At 41.8% G+C, this 24,957-nt stretch overlaps 3 protein-coding genes and 1 pseudogene across 5 annotated transcripts in view; 3 read left to right on the top strand and 1 right to left on the bottom strand.

Moving 5' to 3' along the window:
* ppp3r1b (protein phosphatase 3 (formerly 2B), regulatory s1ubunit B, alpha isoform, b) overlaps window positions 1-24,957 on the bottom strand; it is a 51,341-nt gene that overhangs the window by 20,722 nt on the left and 5,662 nt on the right. The gene's annotated exons all lie outside the window — the stretch shown is intronic.
* LOC115578341 (E3 ubiquitin-protein ligase TRIM21-like) lies at window positions 1,206-5,048 on the top strand. Its single transcript, XM_030411255.1, has 2 exons — window positions 1,206-1,392; window positions 3,363-5,048. Exon 2 carries the CDS (start codon window positions 3,365-3,367, stop codon window positions 4,991-4,993), a length of 1,629 nt encoding a protein of 542 aa, XP_030267115.1. The 5' UTR covers window positions 1,206-1,392; window positions 3,363-3,364; the 3' UTR covers window positions 4,994-5,048.
* LOC115578327 (zinc finger protein RFP-like) lies at window positions 8,687-18,594 on the top strand. Of its 3 annotated transcripts, XM_030411244.1 has the most exons (3): window positions 8,687-8,803; window positions 9,388-9,539; window positions 15,604-18,594. In XM_030411244.1, the coding sequence occupies exons 2-3, from the start codon at window positions 9,412-9,414 to the stop codon at window positions 17,105-17,107; spliced, it is 1,632 nt and encodes a 543-aa protein (XP_030267104.1). In that variant the 5' UTR covers window positions 8,687-8,803; window positions 9,388-9,411; the 3' UTR covers window positions 17,108-18,594. The 3 variants fall into 3 exon arrangements, with proteins under 3 accessions (XP_030267104.1, XP_030267094.1, XP_030267085.1); XM_030411234.1 differs by lacking the exons at window positions 8,687-8,803; window positions 9,388-9,539 and adding an exon at window positions 12,375-12,613 and having other exon boundaries at window positions 15,452-18,594; XM_030411225.1 differs by lacking the exons at window positions 8,687-8,803; window positions 9,388-9,539 and adding an exon at window positions 12,376-12,613 and having other exon boundaries at window positions 15,474-18,594.
* Window positions 19,218-22,480, top strand: LOC115578310 (E3 ubiquitin-protein ligase TRIM39-like; annotated as a pseudogene).

Raw genomic sequence — 24,957 nt, 5'->3', positions numbered from 1 at the left:
AACGCGCACGTCGGCAATGACGGAGATACCTGGAGGGGCGTGATTGGGAGGAACGGCCTCCCCGATCTGAACCCGAGTGGTGTTCTATCTTTAGACTTATGAGCTAGTCACGGTTTGTCTATAATGAACACCATGTTCGAACAAAGGGATGCTCATAAGTATACGTGGTACCAGACCACCCTAGGTCAAAGGTCAGTGATCGATTTTGTGATCGTATCATGTGATCTGAGGCCGTGTGTTTTGGACACTCGGGTGAAGAGAGGGGCAGAGCTGTCAACTGATCACCACCTGGTGCTGAGTTTGGTTTGGTGGCAGGAGAAACCCCTGGACAGACCTGGTAAGCCCAAACGAGTAGTGCGGGTAAGGTGAGAACGTGTGGGGGAGTCCCCAGTCCGAGAAACCTTCAACTCCCACCTCCGAAGGAGCTTCTCTAGCATCCCTGTGGAGGCTGGGGTTATCGAACCTGAATGGACGATATTCAAAGCTTCCGTTGTTGAAGCTGCAGCGTCCTGTGGCCATAGGGTCTTAGGTGCCTCAATGGGCGGCAACCCTCTGACACCGTGGTGGACACCGGTAAATCGAGAGCTGCACCTTTCGGCTCAGACCGGAGAGTCGGAGCAGCGGGTGCGGTGTTGCATGTGCATACATTTGACCAAAAGGGAGCTGAGCCGGATGGCAAAGCTCTTGATCTACCAATCAATCTTCGTCCCCACCGTCACCTATGGTCAATCTGAGCAAACACTATATTTACATTTCTAATGTTGATTCATGCCAATTGTGTGGATGAATAAATAGATATCCAGTCAAACAGCATAAGAGAAAACAGGAATAGACATTCTTCCTCTTTTCCATTATGATATTTTTAGCTTTGCAGTCTTAATTCCGATATAGTGACTGAAATGAATATGTATTTCTTATTGTTCGGACTTAGGGTGGCTTACTTATTGATAATACACAATGTTTTTGTTGTATGGATTTAATGGTAGTATGATGATTTTATATGAAGAAGCACAAAGGAAATAATTCTTGGATTTTATAGTGCTATCATAGACTTACTGCTAATGTGTAACGCCTATTTGCATTTAATAAACTGAACTCATCCAGAAAAAGGTGCCATAAAAGCTTCAGCAAGCAGCACCTTTTCACCTACATTACTCCTCCCACCTGTTTGATGAATACAGAGCAAAGGTGGTTCTACATCAGAGTACTGCAGTAAGAGGAGGAGCAACACTGACGAGAGCTTCAACGTCACACAACAGAAACGAAACTTAACATTTGTCAGAGTTGCAGCCACGCAGCAGTCGAGACGAGTCTCTGTTTGTCTCTCAAAGACAATTCAAACAGAGTTCATCAGGTCTTTAACAGCAGCAGCAGAGTCTCTGACAAACACTGGTGAGTACAGATGATCACATTTACACTTTCAACAACCAGGACTGACACAAAACTTCAGGAAGTTCCACTCTGTTCATTTCATACTGACTCTTATATTTAACTACAGCTGTTTGTCCACAGGCTCAATATACAGTAACACACTTCAACTGCTTCAAACAGTCTCTGTGTCAGTTCTCAGGACTTTATAACTTATAACTGAATCTCTGTAGGTTGAAGATTAGTTCATCACTGACTCACTTCCTACATGTAGAATGCATTCTGTTTCCTCTGACTGTTTCACATTAAAAGCTTTCCACCAGCGTGCCAGCAGGAGGCTTTTAATGTGAAGGAGCTAGAGGAGATGTAATTTGTTCGTCATCCAGTCAGCACAGTTTTCTTAGCAGTGCTGCACTTCTATAATAATGTGTCAACACAACAGCTAGAGAGATATTTGGTGCTGTTTTGGCAGCTGAACAAGTCTGAGCTTGTTGTTGTTGTTGTTGTTGTTATCAGGGCAGTTACTCACTGGGTGTGGTGCAAATCATTTAAAATTACACTATCAAGTATCATATCTTATACTTACAGTAGAACACCTGTTTCTTTAAAAACGAGTAACTAGGGGTGGGAATCGAGAGCACAGCGGGTGCGACGCAGGAGACCAAGAGATCCAATCAAAGCGATGAAGCCTGGGGTGAAGTGACAGCAGAGGTCCAGGTGCTCCTGTGCTGAACACCTGAAGACCCCGCGAGCAACGGAGGAGAAGCGACCATCGAACATCGCTGCGAGCCGGGAGAGACCGCAGCAGCAGAAAAGAGCGACAAGGAGCCAGGCGGTGAATAACCCTGAGGTTGTGGTGGAGGGACGACCAACGGAGCAATGATGGACAGCCCATATAGTATTGAGTACGTCGGTTTGAAAGTTAGCGTTGCTAGGCTAACAGCTGATCGTTGAGGCTAACAACTGATGTCGGGGCTAACAGGTGATCAGCGGAGAAATGTGACGTGAGTAAGTGCAAAGTCCTGCAAACAGGAATACAAAATAAAACATAGCAGCTGAACCTGAAACTAATAAACTAATAAAAAGTTGGTCAAACAACAACTGGTGCTCTTCTAGGATGCGACACGCTGACGAATGACGTAGGATGTGCTGCGACGGAGAAAAAAAAAAAAAATGGATTGGCCCGTGGATCTGTTAATTTTACCGATCCCCGATCCAGCCATCCTGTCAATATCGGGGCCGATATCCGATCTTAATATCGGATCGGTGCACCCCTACCTACAAGCTCTGGGGTTGTGCTACTGACTCTGTAGGCTGCACACAAGAACAACTGGCTCCATGGACTCACCTTTCTCAGCTGATTAGCTGTTAGCTTCGCCGATTAGCTGTTAGCCTAGCAACGCTAACTTTCAAACCGACATACTCAATACTCTATGGGCTGTCCATCATTGCTCTGTTGGTCCTCCCTCCACCACAACCTCAGGGTTATTCACCGCTCCTTTGTCACTCTCCTCTGCTGCTGTAGTCTCCCCCGGCCTTGTTGGGCGGTCCCTGCTCCGCCGTTGCTGGCGGGGTCTTCAGGTGTTCAGCACAGGTGCTCCTGGACCTCTGCTGTTACTTCACCCCAGGCTCCATCACTGGGATTGGATCCCTTGGTCTCCTACGTCGCCCCCGCTGTGTGCATGGAGCCTCCAGACACAAGTTTGTTTATACGGACAGTGCTATTCCCTCCGTGCGGACTGACAGGCTCTCGATTTATTCTTTGTTTTGGAAAAAATAAAATGGTTGCTTTTGGTGCAGAAGACTGTGTAGAACTCCTTTTTTGCCACTCAATGAACTACTCAGGAATCGATATGAGAATTGACAAGGAATTGGATTGATAGGCAGAATCAACAATGGCATTGATATTGATAAAAACTCATCAATTCCCACCCCTACTAGTAACTATAACTGTTTTATAAATATATTTCTTTTCTTCCTCACTTCATGTGTAGACATGGCTGCTGCAAACTTCCTTCCATCTGAAGATCAGTTTCTGTGCTCCATCTGTCTGGATGTGTTCACTGATCCTGTCACCACATCATGTGGACACAACTTCTGCAAAACCTGCATCACTGAACACTGGAATACTAACCAATGTCGGTGTCCCATATGTGCAACAGTTTTCAACACAAGACCTCAGCTGCACGTCAACACTTTGCTCTCTGAGATGGTTTCTCAGTTCAGACTGTCAGCTCAACAGAAAGCCAGCAGCAGCAGCTCAGAGCAACAAGTGTCCAAACCAGGAGAAGTTCCCTGTGACGTCTGCACTGGAACCAGACTGAAGGCCCTGAAGTCCTGCCTGGTGTGTCTGGTCTCCTACTGTGAGACTCACCTGGAGCCTCATCTGACAGCTTCAGGTCTGAAAAGACATCAGCTGATCGACCCTGTGGAGAACCTGGAGGACAGGATGTGTCCAAAGCACGATAAACTGCTGGAGCTGTTCTGTAGGACCGATCAGATGTGTGTCTGCGTCCTCTGTCCTGTTTTAGACCACAAGATGCACGAGTTTGTTCCTCTGAAGGAGGAATATGAAGAAAGAAAAGCAAAGCTGGAGAAGACGGAGGCTGAAATTCAGCAGATGATCAAGAAGAGACAACTGAAGATTCAGGAGATCGAGGACTCAGTGAAGCTCAGTAAGAACGATGCAGACAGAGAGATAGCAGAAGGTGTTCAGGTCTTCACTTATCTGAAGGTAACTGTTGAGAGAAGCCAGGCCGAGCTCATCAGAACAATAGCACAGAACCAGAAGAAGACCGAGAAACAGGCCGAAGACTTCATCAAAGAGCTGGAACAAGAAATCTCTGAGCTGATGAAGAGAAGGACTGAGGTGGAGCAGCTCTCACACTCTGAAGACCACCTCCATCTTCTCCAAAACGTTCCATCTCTGAGCCCTGCTCCACCCACCAAGGACTGGACAGGAGTCAGAGTCCGTCCATCACATGAAGGGACTGTGGTGAGAGCTGTGGCTCAGCTGGAGGAAACACTCAGTAAAGAGATGAAGAAGCTGCTTGAAGCTGAGCTAAAGAGAGTCCAGCAGTATGCAGTGGATGTGACTCTTGATCCTGATACAGCACATCGCTATCTCATCCTGTCTGATGGTGGGAAGAAAGTGTGTCATTGTAATGTGACAAAGAATCTCCCAGACAATCCAGAGAGATTTTCCGAACATGTTTGGGCTTTAGGACAGCAGAGTTTCTCTTCAGGCAGATTTCACTTTGAGGTTCAGGTTAAAGGAAAGACTGATTGGAATATAGGAGTGGCCAGAGAGTCGATCAACAGGAAGGGAACAATCATACGAAGCCCTCAGAACGGATACTGGACGATACATTTGAGAAAGAGATATAAGTACTGTGCTGCTGCTGGCCCTGATGTCAGTCTCTCTCTGAGGTCTCGGCCTCAGAAGGTGGGGGTGTTTGTGGATTATGAGGAGGGTCTGGTCTCCTTTTATGATGTAGATGCTGCAGCTCGTATCTTCTCCTTTACTGGCTGCTGCTTCACTGAGAAACTCCTCCCATATTTGGGTCCTTGTGTCAATAATGGTGGTAAAAACTCTGCACCTCTGATCATCTCACCTGTCGGTTAATCTGAATAGTTTGAGTTCACTCAAGGGGACAAATGTTAATAGTGTTGACACGATACCAAAATTATGACTTCGGTATGATACCTGCCTAAAATATCTCGATACCGATACTGAAACGATACCACGGTGCAAAACTAAAACATCATCAAAAGTAATGGAATAACATATTAGATGACAGAATGTGGAACTTAAATTGATTTTGTTTGTTATTATCAATTATTAGCCTGCAAACTACATTAGTGCACTAAAGTACAACACAATGACCCAGACCTGGTGGAGGTCTGTGCTCAAATCAGACCATGTTCTAATTATATGAATTACAATATATATTTTAAATTATTTACCAATTGTTGACCAACATACTTGTGAACACCAGCGCATGTTCTGGTAAAGTTCATGTTACCAGTGTGAACGTTGTGTTTGCATACATTGTGTTTACCCCTGACTGCCTCCTGCAACTCTGATGGTGAAAAAAGTTCGCTGGTCACAAAAAAAACTTGCTTGACTTCCATCCGGGGATATCAATGTTACTTATCACTAACCTGCAGCTCTTTGAACAAGTCCGAATGTCTGTCAGCTGAGAGCAGCATGAGTGCTCCTGCCGACCATCTGAGGCTTGTTGAAGAAGCAGACGCACAGAGCTTACGTTGCCGACAGTAAGGACAAGCCCACGAACACCACAAAGCCCTTCTGTAAACGATGCTTTAAATCCGTAATGACCAAGAGAGCCAACACGTCTGTCTCGCACTGCTCTGTGACTGAAGCAGAGAGAAGCTGCACACAGACACGCTGCCCCGCTGTCGCACTAAGTTTATAAAGTACCAATACTAATAAAACATGAAAAAGTATTGTTTTTAACGGGTACCGCGCATCGGTTTACCGTGCAACACTAAATGTTAACATCTTCATCTATAACGTATCAATGTTTATCTAATGTGATTCCATTACATTGCAAACACATTAATTTGAAGGGTTCATCTCTTTCACCTCACATCATGATATGTTAGAGAATATCTAATTAAACTTATGTAAACTCCAGAAATGTATTTTCACTTTTGAAAGAAATCACTGTTTCAAAGGAAACCAAAAATGTTGAGCTGAGGTTAAATGAAATTTGCACCAATTGTTGTAAAATGCCTTGATTTTGTATTTGATGGGCAGCCACTGAATATGTTAAGTCAAATGTGTCACTTTGTCATAAAGCTTAATTTAAGAACAAGACCTACTACATTTCAACTGAATACAGTGTTTGATGTTATACCAGCAATAAGATCTTATGGTAAATTGATAGAAAAGCAACCTGAATTTTCTATTGTATATAGAAAGTGGTTTGGCTAATAATTTGTCACTTAAGTCAATTTTTACCTGTTTTGTGAAGAATGGAAAGATGGATTATTTTAATAAAAACTGTCAAATAAACTAGTTGTTGAACTTAAAGCCTGAGTAAAGAGTCGACTGAGCACCAAATGCTGAGAGAAGAGCCGTGTTTACACTGAGCTGTATTTTACTACCAACAACAAAAACTATCTTGTATAAATACTGCACACATGCTTCCTACAGGTTTAGATATTTTTATGAATACAAACTAGGAATAATTAAGCATGTTTCCATCTTTATCCATCTATTTTTTTTGCAGTACTTTTTTCTTGCTGAAAACAAGACTTCTATCTTTAATTGTATATGTTGTAAGTTGGTAGACTTTTTTCCAACCCAAAGTCAATACTGACAACAAATGGTATTGTCTAGTGTGTCTTTCAAAGGGTCATCTAAAAGTAACTAGTTTTGAAAAGAAGAAATGTGTTGAGGCCTGACAGTCGTCCTCACGTCTGACCACCTCTACATGACTCTCTGCTACACTGCAGCAACAACAACAGGCCTCCATGTTGACCACTGACTGACGTTATGACACAGAACCACCACTAGATGGATCACAACACAAACCACCAAAAACTCCTGATACATGACAGTTAACACACCATGAGTCATGACGGCCAAAAATACACTTAACAACCTCAGATATGTTTTTACAATTCAGGACGACACGCCATATCCTCAATCTTCACCAGCTTCTATTAGGGGTGTGCCAAAAATATCAATACTACGATATATCGCAATATTTCGTCTTGAGGTACATTATCGATACACTGGCGCCAAATATCGATATCTAAAAATGTAAAAAAAAAAATAATTTTTGGGCCCACCACCACCATCCCTCTTCGGAGGACAACTTTATCTTTATTCAAACATAGGTATACAACCAAATAATAGTTGTAGTCAGTGTGTGTGTTAAGAAGAGTCACTGTGCAATATACTCTTTGTTTACTTGGCTGTCATTCATGTGAAATTGATTGACAATGTTTTGTAATCCCTAAATTCTGAATTTCTTCAGTGACACAGATATCTTGATGTATCGTGGATGAAATTTCTTGCAATATATCGATTATCGCAGAATCGCTGTATCGTGATATTATCGTTATCGTGGGCAAAATATCGTGATAGTATCGTATCGTGAGGTACCTGGTGATGCCCAGCCCTAGCTTCTATATCAACTTTATAGGAATTCTGATTATCTTTATTTTCTTCTTGATATAACACAAAAGCTGATTTCATGAATTTCCAGGTTTAAGAATAATAACCTTACATCTGTAGGTCGTCTTTTGGGAAATGCAGTTACCACCAGTTTCTTAGGTAAATGAAACTAATGTAGTCTAATACAATAGTCCTGTTATAAAGATCATCTGTAGGCTTAATAACAAAAGTTCCAGTCAGTATAACAGGGTTAGGGTTACACCTCTCTGAAGTAGTTTCAGGATTTATTGCACCACAGTCGTATTAGACTGCTTTACTTATATCTATGTGAACCCCATAAACTGTCAACTGAATGCAAAAAACTTGACAGCTCATAATTACAGGAGCTGACATGTTAAGTTGGGAGTGACGATGATGTCTGTACTGAAATATCTGCACCTGAGAGTCACAAACACTTTACAACATTACATCTGAACTTTGTCCCCCAATAACATATTACTGTACCAGTTTTATTATACCTGTTCTATATTAAATCATTTTACTTTTGTTACCACAAAAATAGAATACTGTGACTATTGAGAAAGAAGGGTTTAAAATATATATATGTATTATGTACAATAACAATAATCTGAGCAAACAGTCTTGTCTATTTATATTTTCAATGTTGATTCATGCCAATTGTATGGATGTATAAATAGGTATCCAGTCAAACAGCATGAGAGCAAACAGGAATCATCATTCTTCACCTTTCATATCATGATATTTTTGGCATGGCACTGTCTTGATTCAGATATATTGATTAACAGGAATAAATACTTCGCATAGGTCTGATTTAGAGTGGTTTACTTATAGATAATACGATATGTTTTTGTTGTAAGCATGTGATGGTAGTGTGATGATTTTATATAAAGAAGCACAAAATAAATGATCCCTAGACTTTATTGTTTCATCACCAACTTCTTGCTGATGTTTGACGTCTCCTTGTGTTCAATAAACTACACTCATCCAGAAAAAAGGAAAGCTAAGGCACCATAAAAGCTTCAGCAAGCACCTTTTCACCTACCTTACTCCTCCCACCTGTTAGATGTAGAACCACTTTTGCTCCGTATTTATCACAGAGCTGCAGTAACAGCAGGAGCGACATTGGAAAGATCACACATTTAACATTTGTCAGAGTTGCAGCCACGCAGCAGTCGAGACGAGTCTCTGTTTGTCTCTCAAAGACAATTCAAACAGAGTTCATCAGGTCTTTAACAGCAGCAGCAGAGTCTCTGACAAACACTGGTGAGTACAGGTGATCAGATTTACACTTTCAACAACCAGGACTGACACAAAACTTCAGGAAGTTCCACTCTGTTCATTTCATACTGACTCTTATATTTAACTACAGCTGTTTGTCCACAGGCTCAATATACAGTAACACACTTCAACTGCTTCAAACTGTCTCTGTGTCAGTTCTCAGGACTTTATAACTTATAACTGAATCTCTGTAGACTAAAGATCACTGACTCACTTCCTACATGTAGAATGCATTCTGTTTCCTCTAACTGTTTCACATTAAAAGCTTTCCACCAGCGTGCCAGCAGGAGGCTTTTATTATGAAGGAGCTAGAGGAGATGTTATTAGTTCATCATCCAGTCAGCACAGATTTCTTAGCAGTGCTGCACTTCTATAATAATGTGTCAACACAACAGGTAGAGAGATATTTGGTGCTGTTTTGGCAGCTTAACAAGTCTGAGCTTGTTGTTATCATGGCAGTTACTCACTGTGTGTGGTGCAAATGAAAACTCATATTATTCAAAATTACACTATTAAATATATATTTTTAAACAATAATGAAATCTGTTTTATAAATATATATTTTCCTGTTCTTCCACACTTCATGTGTAGACATGGCTGCTGCAAGCTTCCTTCCATCTGAAGATCAGTTTCTGTGCTCCATCTGTCTGGATGTGTTCACTGATCCTGTCACCACATCATGTGGACACAACTACTGCAAAACCTGCATCACTGAACACTGGTATACTAACCAATATCGGTGTCCCATATGTGCAACACTTTTCAACACAAGACCTCAGCTGCACGTCAACACTTTGTTCTCTGAGATGGTTTCTCAGTTCAGACAGTCAGCTCAACAGAAAGCCAGCAGCAGCATCTCAGAGCAACAAGTGTCCAAACCAGGACAAGTTCCCTGTGACGTCTGCACTGGAACCAGACTGAAGGCCCTGAAGTCCTGCCTGGTGTGTCTGGTCTCCTACTGTGAGACTCACCTGGAGCCTCATCTGACAGTTCAGGCCTGAAAAGACATCAGCTGATCGACCCTGTGGAGAACCTGGAGGACAGGATGTGTCTTGAACACTGATAAACCTCTGGAGCTGTTCTGTAGGACCGAACAGACATGTGTCTGTATGCCTTGTTCAGTTTAGACCACAAGACACATGAATGTTGTTCCTCTGAAAAAAGGAATCTGAAGAAAAGAAGGCAGAACTGGAGAAGACAGAGGCTGAAATTCAGCAGATGATCCAGAAGAGACGACTGAAGATTCAGGAGATCGAGGACTCAGTCAAGCTCAGTAAGATAGATGCAGACAGAGAGATAGCAGAAGGTGTTCAGGTCTTCACTTATCTGAAGGAGTACTGTTGAGAGAAGCCAGGCCGAGCTCATCAGAACAATAGAAGACAAGCAGGAAACAGACAGAAAAACAGGCCGAGGTCTTTCATCAAAGAGCTGGAACAAGAAATCTCTGAGCTGATGAAGAGAAGGACTGAGGTGGAGCAGCTCTCACACTCTGAAGACCACCTCCATCTTCTCCAAAACGTTCTATCTCTGAGCCCTGCTCCACCCACCAAGGACTGGACAGGAGTCAGAGTCCGTCCATCACATGAAGGGACTGTGGTGAGAGCTGTGGCTCAGCTGGAGGAGACGCTCAGTAAAGAGATGAAGAAGCTGCTTGAAGCTGAGCTGAAGAAGGTCCAGCAGTATGCAGAGGATGTGACTCTTGATCCTGATACAGCACATCCCTGTGCCATCCTGTCTGATGATGGGAAACAAGTGAGTGATGGTGATGTGAAGAAGAATCTACCAAACAACCCAGAGAGATTTTCTCATCATATTTGGGTTTTAGGAAAGCAGAGTTTCTCTACAGGCAGGTTTTACTTTGAGGTTCAGGTCAAAGGAAAGACTGATTGGAATCTAGGAGTGGCCAGAGAGTCGATCAACAGGAAGGGAAAAATTACAAGGAGTCCTCAGAATGGATACTGGACAATACATTTGAGAAAGAGATATGAGTACTGTGCTGCTGCTGGCCCTGATGTCAGTCTCTCTCTGGTCTCTCGGCCTCAGAAGGTGGGGGTGTTTGTGGATTATGAGGAGGGTCTGGTCTCCTTTCATGATGTAGATGCTGCAGCTCTGATCTTCTCCTTTACTGGCTGCTGCTTCACTGAGAAACTCCTCCCATACTTTGGTCCTGGTTTCAGCCATTGTGGTGAAAACTCTGCACCTCTGATCATCTCACCTGTCAGTTACACTGAGTAGTTTGAGTTCACTCAAGGGGACAAATGTTTACATCTTGATCTCTAAAGTATCAATCTTTATCGTATGTGATTCCATTTCATTGGTAACACATTAATTTGAACTGTTCATCTCTTTCACCTCACATCATGATACATTAGAGAATATCTAATTAAACTTCTGTAAACTACAGACATTCATTTTCACTTTCAAAGGAAATCACTGTTTCAAAGAACACCAAAAATGTTGAGATGAGTAATGAAATTTGCATATATCGTTGTAAAATGCCTAAATTTTGTATTTGATTTTCAGCCGCTGAAAAAGTGACGCTAAATGTTTTATTTTGTTATAAAGTTTAATTTAAGGCCTTTCACATGTATACATAATACAGTGTGTGATGTTGTTATAACAGGCGTAAAATGTTGGTTAATGTAGGTTAAATTAAGAGATGGCAACAGGATTATGTATTTTGTATATAAAAAGACCTGTCTTCATTAATTACTTCAGCCAAATTTTAAATGTTTGTGAACGATAGAAAGATGGATATCAAGTCAAAGTAATCTGCAGTCTTGTGATTATTTTTATTAAAACTGTCAAATAAACTTCTTGTTGAACACAAACTCTGCAGTTAATTCATGACAGAAAAGTCTTGTTAAAAAGGTAATTTGTGATGTCACCAACAATGAGATCTGATATAAAGATGGATCATTTATGAATTTATCTGCATTTAATACATATCTATACACATTGTTAGTTGGATGAAAATCCTCAGGGTTGTGTCTGTTTCAGCCTGCTAATGTTTCCTGCAGTTTTACTACAATTCATAAAAAACAAATTTTACCTTGTGATATTTAAAGAAACATTTACATGATGTAATACTTTTAAATCATTTACAGTGTGTCAACCTGTACTTACTGATTTCTTTGGCAGACTTTGGGGGTGAATTTGAGATTCTATTGATACAAACTAAGAGACACGGTGTGTTTTTTCTTGCTTTTATGTTATGTTTTCTAAAAATCTTCTAAAAGTAACACAAGTGAGAGTAATAATGGTTTAGATTGACCTAATTTAAAAACATCAAGGCTATAACACAATAAAGTCTCTCTGAAAGACTCGTCCAACAACATTTGGTTGATATTAACTGTGAACATGTGTTGAGGCCTGACAGTCGTCCTCACGTCTGACCACCTCTACATGACTCTCTGCTACACTGCAGCAACAACAACAGGCCTCCATGTTGACCACTGACTGACGTTATGACACAGAACCACCACTAGATGGATCACAACACAAAGGAATGATGAGCCAAAAGTTACTGTGCAACACTTTCACATGTCTTACTCCACCCAGTGGACAATCATGTAAACCAGAGGGAGGAAACAAGTCCTGACCCACAGAGCTGCAGTAAGAGGAGGAGCAACACTGACGAGAGCTTCAACGTCACACAACAGAAACGAAACTTAACATTTGTCAGAGTTGCAGCCACGCAGCAGTCGAGACGAGTCTCTGTTTGTCTCTCAAAGACAATTCAAACAGAGTTCATCAGGTCTTTAACAGCAGCAGCAGAGTCTCTGACAAACACTGGTGAGTACAGATGATCACATTTACACTTTCAACAACCAGGACTGACACAAAACTTCAGGAAGTTCCACTCTGTTCATTTCATACTGACTCTTATATTTAACTACAGCTGTTTGTCCACAGGCTCAATATACAGTAACACACTTCAACTGCTTCAAACAGTCTCTGTGTCAGTTCTCAGGACTTTATAACTTATAACTAAATCTCTGTAGGTTGAAGATTAGTATCACTGACTCACTTCTACATGTAGAATGCATTCTGTTTCCTCTGACTGTTTCACATTAAAAGCTTTCCACCAGCGTGCCAGCAGGAGGCTTTTAATGTGAAGGAGCTAGAGGAGATGTTATTAGTTCATCATCCAGTCAGCACAGTTTTCTTAGCAGTGCTGCACTTCTATAATAATGTGTCAACACAACAGGTAGAGAGATACACTATATTGCCAAAAGTATTCGGTCACCTGCCTTGATTTGCATATGAATTTAAGAGACATCCCATTCTCAATCCATAGGGTTTAATATAACGTTGGTCCCTTTACAGCTATAACAGCGTCAACTCTTCTGGGTAGCCTTTCCACGAAGTTTAGGAGTGTTTATGGGAATTTTTGACCATTCTTCCAGAAGCGCATTTGTGAGGTCACACACGGATGTACGACAGGAAGGCCTGGCTCTGGATCTCTGCACTAATTCATCCCAAAGGTGTTCTATCGGGTTGAGGTCAGGACTCTGTGCAGGCCAGTCAAGTTCATCCACACTAGTGCTGGGCGGTATGACCAAAAATGTATATCACGGTATTTTCCAGAATTCCTACGGTTTCATGGTATATGACGGTATTTTTTTCATGCATAATCAGGTGTTCACAGCATTTTCTACTGGTTGAGAGAGCAATTACTAGCCCCTTTTAGATAGAAAAGGCGGCACATTGGCTGCAAGGTAAAGGCAGCACTCTATCTATCTATAAGGGAGGTGTAATTTTCCTCTCTCAACCAGTTTCTCATTCCTTCTTCACAAAAAGCGCCACTGAGGTAGGTGTAAACATGTGACCTGAAGCACGAAGTTTGGCGTGAACAGTGACATACAACATATGCATCGGAAGAAATGTGGCAACACATGATAGATTTACTTAATTATAGACCCGTGGCCCATATTCTCGCCTCCTCAGTCAAAGACACGCTGATGTTAAATCCGCTATTAAACGAAGCGTGCGGCGGAGCGCCTCACCCTCCATTAGCTGCCTCAAGCAACAGATAGTTAACAGGAAGCAGGTCGAATTTGTCTTCAAAATAAGAGCTTTATATTGCTCCTTACTGAAGTTTCGAATGGGGTTCTTAGCGGGGGCTTTTAATTTGAAAGTTGCGACCGTAAGTAGCTTGCCACTACAACAACAAGCTAACAGCTACAGAGACCGAGGAGACGCTGCATCTCCCGGATCTCAGCGGTTTTCCAGTTGCTCATCTTGACGTCCGCAGATTAAGTGATGAACTGCAATGTCTATCCTATCCCTCTTCACCGTAACATAACACCAGAGCACTACTGTTTACCCCCACTACGCCTGGCCGTCGCACCATGCCTGTTTAGAAGCGCAACATTGAAAAGGGTCCGGTCAGAAACAGTGTCCCACAACAGCGTTCCGAACCTTGTGTAATCAAATACAGCGGTATAGCAGTATATTAAAAATTCATATCATGACGAAAATATACACTGGTATTCGTCTGAACCGGTATACCGCCCAGCACTAATCCACACCAAACTCTCTCCTCCATGTCTTTATGGACCTGCTTTGTGCACTGGTGCACAGTCATGTTGGAACAGGAAGGGGCCATCCCCAAACTGTTCCCACAAAGTTGGGAGCAAGGAATTGTCCAACATCTCTTGCTATGCTGAAACATTCAGAGTTCCTTTCACTGGAACTAAGGGGCCAAGCCCAGCTCCTGAAAAACAACCCCAACCATAATTCCCCTCCAACAAACTTTACACTTGGCACAAAGTCAGACAAGTACCGTTCTCCTGGCAACTGCCAAACCCAGACTCGTCCATCAGATTGCCAGATGGAGCAGCGCGATTCATCACTCCAGAGAAGGCGTCTCCACTGCTCTTGAGTCCAGTGGCAGCATGCTTTACACCCCTGCATCCGACACTTTGCATTGCACTTGCTGATGTATGGCTTGGATGCAGCTGCAAGGCCATGGAAACCCATTCCATGAAGCTCTCTGCACACTGTTCTGAAGGCTGACAAGGCCACATGAAGTTTGGAGGTGTGCAGCGATTGACTCTGCAGAAAGTTGGCGACCTCTGCGCACTATGTGCCTCAGCATTCGCTGACCCCGCTCCGTCATTTTGCGTGGCCTACCACTTCGTGGATGAGTTGCTGTTATTCCCAATGGCTTCCACTTTGTTATAATACCACTGCTAGTTGACTGTGGAATATTTAGGAGCAAGGAAATTTCACAACTAGACTTGTTGCACAGGCATCCTATCACAGTACCACGCTGGAATTCACTGAGCCCCTTGAATGTGACCCATTCTTTCATAGTTTATAGAAACAGTCTGCATGCCGAGGTGCTTGCTTTTACACACCTGTGGCCATGGAAATGATTGGAACATGTAATTTCAATTATTTGGATGTGTGAGTGAATACTTTTGGCAATATAGTATATTTGGTGCTGTTTTGGCAGCTTAACAAGTCTGAGCTTGTTGTTATCATGGCAGTTACTCACTGGGTGTGGTGCAAATGAAAACTCATTATATATTATTAAAAATTACACTATCAAGTATCACATCTCATACTTACATTAGAACTTCGTTTTTGAACTAATAACTAACTGTTTTGTATATTTATTTCCAGTTTTTCCACACTTCATGTGCAGACATGGCTGCTGCAAGCTTCCTTCCATCTGAAGATCAGTTTCTGTGCTCCATCTGTCTGGATGTGTTCACTGATCCTGTCACCACATCATGTGGACACAACTTCTGCAAAACCTGCATCACTAAACACTGGAATCATAACGAACAGTACCTGTGTCCCATGTGTAAAGAGGTTTTTACCACAAGACCTCAGCTGCACGTCAACACGTTCATCTCTGAGATGGTTTCTCAGTTCAGACAGTCAGCTCAACAGAAAGCCAGCAGCAGCAGCTCAGAGCAACAAGTGTCCAAACCAGGAGAAGTTCCCTGTGACGTCTGCACTGGAACCAGACTGAAGGCCCTGAAGTCCTGCCTGGTGTGTCTGGTCTCCTACTGTGAGACTCACCTGGAGCCTCATCTGACAATGTCAGGTCTGAAAAGACATCAGCTGATCGACCCTGTGGAGAACCTTGAGGACAGGATGTGTACGAAGCACGATAAACTTCTGGAGCTGTTCTGTAGGACCGACCAGACATGTGTCTGTATGCTCTGTTCAGTTTTAGACCACAAGACACATGATGTTGTTCCTCTGAAAGAGGAATATGAAGAAAAGAAGGCAGAACTGGAGAAGACAGAAACTGAAATTCAGCAGATGATCCAGAAGAGACGACTGAAGATTCAGGAGATCGAGGACTCAGTCGAGCTCAGCAAGGTAGATGCAGACAGAGAGATAGCAGAAGGTGTTCAGGTCTTCACTTATCTGAAGGTAACTGTTGAGAGAAGCCAGGCCGAACTCATCAGAACAATAGAAGAGAAGCAGAAGAAGACAGAGAAACAGGCTGAAGACTTCATCAAAGAGCTGGAACAAGAAATCTCTGAGCTGATGAAGAGAAGGACTGAGGTGAAGCAGCTCTCACACTCTGAAGACCACCTCCATCTTCTCCAAAACGCTCCATCTCTGAGCCCTGCTCCACCCACCAAGGACTGGACAGGAGTCAGAGTCCGTCCATCACATGAAGGGACTGTGGTGAGAGCTGTGGCTCAGCTGGAGGAAACACTCAGTAAAGAGATGAAGAAGCTGCTTGAAGCTGAGCTGAAGAAGGTCCAGCAGTATGCAGTGGATGTGACTCTTGATCCTGATACAGCACATTCTGCTCTCATCTTAACTGATGATGGGAAACAAGTGAGTTATAGTGATCTTACGAAGAATCTTCCAGACAACCCAGAGAGGTTTTCTTATCATATTTGGGTTTTAGGAAAGCAGAGTTTCTCCTCAGGCAGGTTTCACTTTGAGGTTCAGGTTAAAGGAAAGACTAAATGGAATCTAGGAGTGGCCAGAGAGTCGATCAACAGGAAGGGAAAAATCACAAGGAATCCTCAGAATGGTTTTTGGACAATACATTTGAGAAATGGACATGAGTTCTATGCTGCTGCTGGCCCTGATGTCCGTCTCTCTCTGGTCTCTCGGCCTCAGAAGGTGGGGGTGTTTGTGGATTATGAGGAGGGTCTGGTCTCCTTTCATGATGTAGATGCTGCAGCTCTGATCTTCTCCTTTACTGGATGCTGCTTCACTGAGAAACTCTTCCCATACTTTGGTCCATGTCTTAAAGAAGGCGGTGAAAACTCTGCATCTCTGATCATCTCTCCTGTCAACTGAGTGACTTTTATTCAAGGGAACAAATGTAAATATTGAGGTCTAAGGTTTGTTGTCTCCAAATTACTTTCTAAGGAAACTGTTTACTGGGATTGGTTTACATTTCATGTTGAAGATGTTCGCATCATATGTAAACATTATTACAATGCGTTTGTCTCCATTTCTGCATCATAATTAGCGTTTCCCCCAGGAAGGAGTTTCAGTAGCAGAGGGTCAACATGCACACACATTTATTTCTTATAACCTAACCTTGGTCCCAAAGTTTGTCATACCAGAGATTTCTATAAGCCCACAGCAGAGGAACTGTCAGTACATATGAGTTGTGATGACCCAGTCTTTTAAACTTTGGAGGGATAACTAGATGATATTTTGAGAATAATAGAAAAATAGGATTGAAACTCTGCTAACAAACACCCTCCAAGTGAAGGAAATCTAGCCTGAAGGGGTCACCACTGACCTATGTGATTTGTCAAACAAGCTTTCAGTTGAAGTGTGACGTCTGTCAGACAGCTGTAGTGCCTCACTGCACCCCTCACACACAGCGAGATGAATCGAATCTGAGGAATACAAACTGTCTTTGTATTAGTTTAGATCTTTTTAATGTTTTATTTCACATTTGAAGCTGCAGGACGTGTTGCTGACTTAAGCATTAACATTTTCCCGATGCCTCTTGTTTTAAACATTGTGCCGACATGCAGGTTAACGTGAAGTTCCTCATTTACATGCTTAATGGTTTACTAGTGTTGAGAGAATTGTTCTGGATATGAAGCATCAGTAGCAAGAGAACATTCAACTTTAGTTTTTTTAAGTTATAAGAGAGTCATCTCTCTTTATATGCTTCACTCAGCAGTGTGTGACAGCGCAAAGTAATTCACAGTTAGTTATGAGTCTACCCGTCTCTATGATTTCTGATTAACTCACGTGTGTTAATTGTCCTAGATATGAAGCGTCTATAGTGCAAAATGAAATAATGATGAGATGAAACGCAGCCTCCTCCTCCTCTCCTCACGTTAAAAAAGACAAACATGCAGCAGGTCGTATTCCAGCACTATAGATACATGGTAGCTAGATGCATACAGGGGAAACACTGATGCACAGGTTATGTGGAGAATATCTATTGATTTACTCCGCAGATATTTATTTTAGGATCCAGAGGAAATAACTGTTTCTAAAGACACCAAATATGTTAAGCTGAGGTTCGAGGACATCTGCAAAAAATATCTAGAGCTCTTTTTTTCCATTGAGTGTGAAGCCACAGAAATCATACCCAATATTTCAGTGTGTCATGAAGCTTCATTGAAGAGCAACACTTATCATATGGACATGATGTATACACAGGAAATTGTGTATTTTGTGTGAAAAGTGTTTTGTTTCAATATTGTTCACTCTGTCATTGGTCACAGTATTGTGAGTACTGGTGAGATGGTAAATCTCTGTAAATATGTGATTGTTACATAGAAACTATAAAATAAAGTACTTGTTGAACACAACGCCTGTCAGCAGTGACTTGAGCTCCAGACACCGACTCAGAAATTCTTGTTTACACAAGTTATAATTTGACACCAAAGGAAACAACTACACAAAGAGAAGTAATTACTAAATTTACCTGCATTAAAAAGATTTTTATGCCATCAATAAATAAAACAGGACGTAAGATTGGATTTCATGGAAATCTTCAGGGTTATATCTGTTTTACTTCAGACAATATGCTTCCTGCACTTGTACTTTATTTCCTAAAATTATTTTTACCTTGTTGATATGTTAGGAAAAATGTAAATGACATCATACATTTGAATTTTTACAGTAGGTCAACCTATACCGTGTTTGTTTTTCTGTTCAAACACCCAAAATTCTTTGCCAACTGAGCAAATTCAATCTGCTGATGAGGAATATATAATATAATCCAAACCTCTGGAATGAGGGAGTTGGCAGACCTCATTTTTGCAGTTAAACTGTATCAACAACAACAGGCCTCCATGTTGACCACTGACTGATGTTATGACACAGAACCACCACTAGATGGATCACAACACAAAGGAAGGATGAGCCAAAAGTTACTGCAAAAAACCCTTTCACATGTCTTACTCCACCCAACTGTTAATCATATAAAACAGAGGGAGGAAACAAGTCCTGACCCACAGAGCTGCAGTAAGAGGAGGAGCAACACTGACGAGAGCTTCAACGTTACGCAACAGAAACGAAACTTAACATTTGTCAGAGTTGCAGCCACGCAGCAGTCGAGACGAGTCTCTGTTTGTCTCTCAAAGACAATTCAAACAGAGTTCATCAGGTCTTTAACAGCAGCAGCAGAGTCTCTGACAAACACTGGTGAGTACAGATGATCACATTTACACTTTCAACAACCAGGACTGACACAAAACTTCAGGAAGTTCCACTCTGTTCATTTCATACTGACTCTTATATTTAACTACAGCTGTTTGTCCACAGGCTCAATATACAGTAACACACTTCAACTGCTTCAAACAGTCTCTGTGTCAGTTCTCAGGACTTTATAACTTATAACTGAATCTCTGTAGGTTGAAGATTAGTTCATCACTGACTCACTTCCTACATGTAGAATGCATTCTGTTTCCTCTGACTGTTTCACATTAAAAGCTTTCCACCAGTGTGCCAGCAGGAGGCTTTTAATGTGAAGGAGCTAGAGGAGATGTTATTAGTTCATCATCCAGTCAGCACAGTTTTCTTAGCAGTGCTGCACTTCTATAATAATGTGTCAACACAACAGCTAGAGAGATATTTGGTGCTGTTTTGGCAGCTTAACAAGTCTGAGCTTGTTGTTATCATGGCAGTTACTCACTGGGCGTGGTGCAAATTAAAACTCTTCATATGTTATCAAAATTACACTATCAAGTGTCACATCTTATACTTACAGTAGAACACCTGTTTCTTTATAAACTAGTAACTATAACTGTTTTATAAATATAATATTTTCCTGTTCTTCCACACTTCATGTGTAGACATGGCTGCTGCAAGCTTCCTTCCATCTGAAGATCAGTTTCTGTGCTCCATCTGTCTGGATGTGTTCACTGATCCTGTCACCACATCATGTGGACACAACTTCTGCAAAACCTGCATCACTAAACACTGGGATGAGAACGACCAGTACCTGTGTCCCATATGTGCAACAGTTTTCACCACAAGACCTCAGCTGCACGTCAACACTTTGTTCTCTGAGATGGTTTCTCAGTTCAGACAGTCAGCTCAACAGAAAGCCAGCAGCAGCAGCTCAGAGCAACAAGTGTCCAAACCAGGAGAAGTTCTCTGTGACGTCTGCACTGGAACCAGACTGAAGGCCCTGAAGTCCTGCCTGGTGTGTCTGGTCTCCTACTGTGAGACTCACCTGGAGCCCCATCTGACAAAGTCAGGCCTGAAAAGACATCAGCTGATCGACCCTGTGGAGAACCTGGAGGACAGGATGTGTCTGAAGCACGATAAACTTCTGGAGCTGTTCTGTAGGACCGATCAGACATGTGTCTGTATGCTCTGTCCTGTTTCAGACCACAAGACACATGATGTTGTTCCTCTGAAAGAAGTATATGAAGAAAAGAAGGCAGAACTGGAGAAGACAGAGGCTGAAATTCAGCAGATGATCCAGAAGAGACGACTGAAGATTCAGGAAGATCGAGGACTCAGTGAAGCGCAGTAAGAACGATGCAGACAGAGAGATAGCAGAAGGTGTTCAGGTCTTCACTTATCTGAAGGTAACTGTTGAGAGAAGCCAGGCCGAGCTCATCAGAACAATAGAAGAGAAGCAGAAGAAGACAGAGAAACAGGCTGAAGACTTCATCAAAGAGCTGGAACAAGAAATCTCTGAGCTGATGAAGAGAAGGACTGAGGTGGAGCAGCTCTCACACTCTGAAGACCACCTCCATCTTCTCCAAAACGTTCCATCTCTGAGCCCTGCTCCACCCACCAAAGACTGGACAGGAGTCAGAGTCCGTCCATCACATGAAGGGACTGTGGTGAGAGCTGTGGCTCAGCTGGAGGAAACACTCAGTAAACAGATGAAGAAGCTGCTTGAAGCTGAGCTGAAGAGGGTCCAGCAGTATGCAGTGGATGTGACTTTTGATCCTGATACAGCACATCCTGCTCTCATCTTAACTGATAATGGGAAAAAAGTGCGATACACTGATGTTTGCAAGAATTTACCAAACAACCGAAAGAGATTCTCCTATCATGTTTGGATTTTAGGAAAGCAGAGTTTCTCCTCAGGCAGGTTTTACTTTGAGGTTCAGGTTAAAGGAAAGACTGAATGGAATCTAGGAGTGGCCAGAGAGTCGATCAACAGGAAGGGAACGATCACAAGGAGTCCTCAGAATGGTTTTTGGACAATACATTTGAGAAATGGACACAAGTTCTATTCTGCTGCTGGCCCTGATGTCAGTCTCTCTCTGGAGTCTCAGCCTCAGAAGGTGGGGGTGTTTGTGGATTATGAGGAGGGTCTGGTCTCCTTTTATGACGTAGATACTGCAGATCGTATCTTCTCCTTTACTGGCTGCTGCTTCACTGAGAAACTCCTCCCATACTTTGGTCCTGGTCTTCATGATGGTGGTAAGAACTCTGGCCCTCTGATCATCTCACCTGTCAGTTACACTGAGTAGACTGACAACTGGTCCTATTCAGTTTGTTGACCTTTCAGTCAAGGTAACAAATGGACACATTAGTGACAATACTGTACAGTTTACTTCCCATCTTTAAAGAATCTGTTTACTGTGGTGATTGATTTACACTTATTATACTTATATTTTTTATCATACTTATTTGTGTCTAAAAATATGCCATTACAAAACTAACACACTATTCTGATGCATTCATCTCTTTATTTAATGTGTGTCATAGTTAAACGCTGCATACAAAGTTAAGGAACAATGTAAATTCACTGAATAGATGCAAACAAACTGTAATATGTTTTCTGAAAAGTGGTTTATTTTGTAAGTTGTTAGTTTGGCCAGTCTTGTTTTGTGAATAACAGACGATGCAAGATGGCTGAAATAAAAAATGGGTTGGAAAAAAACTAAATGAACTTGGTGAATTGCTTTAAAGACACGTGAGCGGTGACCAGTGTTGTAATTCGTTAAGAGTACTTGGATTACTTTAAAGTAAACTAGAGAGAACAGAACATTGGCTGGGTGAGTGTGTGTGTGTTTGAAAAGCCTAAATATACTTATATAATGTGTTTAAAAAACATTGTATTTGTGCTTTTATGGTTTTTATGTCAGCACTCAGTTTATGGGTTCATTAGTTGCATTCAGGATCTTGTGTTGTCTTGTTCTTATTGAATCAGCTGTGCCTAACACTGTCTGCCTCTGCTCAGTTCACTGTCAGATTGTTAGCAGAATAAAGATGTAAATGTTATATTGCGTCTGTCGTTCCTGTTATTAGAAAAGGCACCAAAATGACAGTAGAGTCAAAACATTCAAAGGTTCATGTACAACTGGCTGCACACCTTTTGGACCAGGTGCAATGAGTTTGAGTTTTTATTGTTATTTTTGGTAATTATAACGAAATCTAGCACGTTACTTTTCTATGTACATATGCATTAACATAATGATTTACTTTTAAAAGTAACTTTACCCAACACTGGTGGTAACTGAACAAAAAAGCCTGTTTTATGTTTTAGTTGTGCTTCATTTGTGTGACAGAAACAGTCCACGATGTCTTCGTATCACAGAGAAAGACACCGACAGAGCTGGTTGTAATGTTTATAATCATTCTAAGTCCGGGTGGAAACACCAGCAATATGCTGGAACATATTTCTATGAAACATGCGCTCAATTTCCAGAAATGCAGAGAATTCAACTCTCTGCTTCCCAGCCCAGCAGCATGTCTGCTACCTGAAGTCCATATTATGTAATAATGACATTAGAACCACGCAGGCAGGCCTAGCAGATTCTTTCCTTTGAAACCCTGCGTAGGCCTACTTTCTGTTCACAGCGAACATCTAACCAGGAATCCATAAAGGAATCGACTGTTCAGCAGACTATAGAACGGGGTTTTTTGGTATTAACACAACTTTATCAAGTCCAGTCTACAGGTGATCTGGGGGAACCTGAGGTTTGTGGTGGTAACATCACGTTTTGGTCTAATACAGCAGCTTCACTCGGTGAACAACTGTTCTGTCAGAACTACAACAGAAGAGCAGCTGCAGCAAAAATAGAACTGGGGCATCGAAATAGCAGAGCAGAGAGGAGTCATGATCGAGAGGTTCTGCTCATGCATCCACTGAACGCTGCCAACCACCATACAGCAGACTGTTTTCACATTCTGCCGTACTCGGTGAAACATATTGTGTGCCGAAGGTGCAGAATTCATTTCTCAGAAGTCGTAAAGACACATTTTTTCTTAATGCTTGAACTTCTGCATCGTCTACATCTGTCTACTGGCAGACTTCTTCTTCACTGCATCTGCTGATTCAATTTGATTCTGATTCACTGGCTCCTGATTAGACTTGATTTCTAAATTTGATCCAATTAAATTACAAACTGATTGGTTTAGGGTTATTCTAGGAACAATACCAAAGTTGCCTGGATGTGAAAAAGATTCAGAGAAAACGAATGCTGTTCATTGTACGAGGAAGTCTGTAATCTGGTGTATCATTAAAGATATTAATGTTTATTAGAAGTCGACTGATATCATCAGTCGATATGAGGCTCGTCACGGATAACTTGGAGCCACGATATGAAAACTTTCTTTTTAGAGGTTATAATCCTGAACAAAGATGCTTTGGATGATTTCTGAATGTTAAATTCACAGTGAAGTTTACGGTTTTCATGCACTGGTGTCATTTTGGACTTTTAAGTTTATTGTTTTACAGTAAAATATCAAATAAAATATAATTAGATTTGAGAAATCACTGAAAAAAACACACATATCTGAATTTGTTAACTAATATCGGCATCAGCATCAATCACGCATGTATTGTTTATCATAAGAATTCAATGAAAGGGTTTCAGATATTTGTGGTTCAAATAGCCTGTGGAGAAATTAATGCGACACTTAATTATCAAAAATGCTGTCGTGAAAGCACTGGAAATTAATGACAGATGTCAGCCTGTGTAATTCAACTGAGGAAAATAAGGGGAACAAGCAACTTTCCCGTTTTCAACAACCTTTTTTCAAGATTTCCTCATTTATGCGTTGCACCTGAATGCACCACAAGTCCCTGTGCTGTATGTGAAACACAGAGACAGCAGAGGACAGAAGCAGACCAAAGATCTGGTATCAGCTTTCCAAGTAACAAAGTCTAAAGCTTAATAACATTTCACATCTTCACCCCAACCTTTTGAAAAAGCGCCCACATGCACTTGAGAGCAGAATTACAGGAGGCTCGGTTGATTTCTCCTCCTGTGACAAGTTGTATAAACAGACACAACATTCCCAATATCCCGTCTTCAGCTGTGGTGATTTCTCTTGCTTTAACGAGGAAATCATGGTATCATCACAATACAGTTAGCCATTTATCTGACGGAGATTAAAAAGCATGTACGCTCGCAATGTGTTCACAACTTCACACCATCAAACAATTCAACAAATCAAGAAGAAAACTGCTTCATTACTGAATGCATTCCCCTTCTGACTGAATATGATGTCAACGCTGCATCATTGAAATGCAGCAAAATGCAGGACGATCATGCAATTAACAGCGATATCAATTACACCTTAGCTAGCAAGCTAGTCAGCAGCACAAAACAGAGAGGTAGGACTGAGTGGTGTAAAGGGCAAAAGGTGTTTTGGGATTGAGCCCAAAAAAAGGCTAAAAGCTGTTTCTGAGACTCGACAGGCAGAATGACAGGCAGGTTTTACAGACAGTTCACACACAGATCAGGCTCTGA

The sequence above is a fragment of the Sparus aurata genome, chromosome 1, assembly GCF_900880675.1.
Source record: "Sparus aurata chromosome 1, fSpaAur1.1, whole genome shotgun sequence".
NCBI classification, from domain to species: Eukaryota; Metazoa; Chordata; class Actinopteri; order Spariformes; family Sparidae; genus Sparus; species Sparus aurata.
This window is presented reverse-complemented; position numbering and strand designations above follow the sequence as displayed.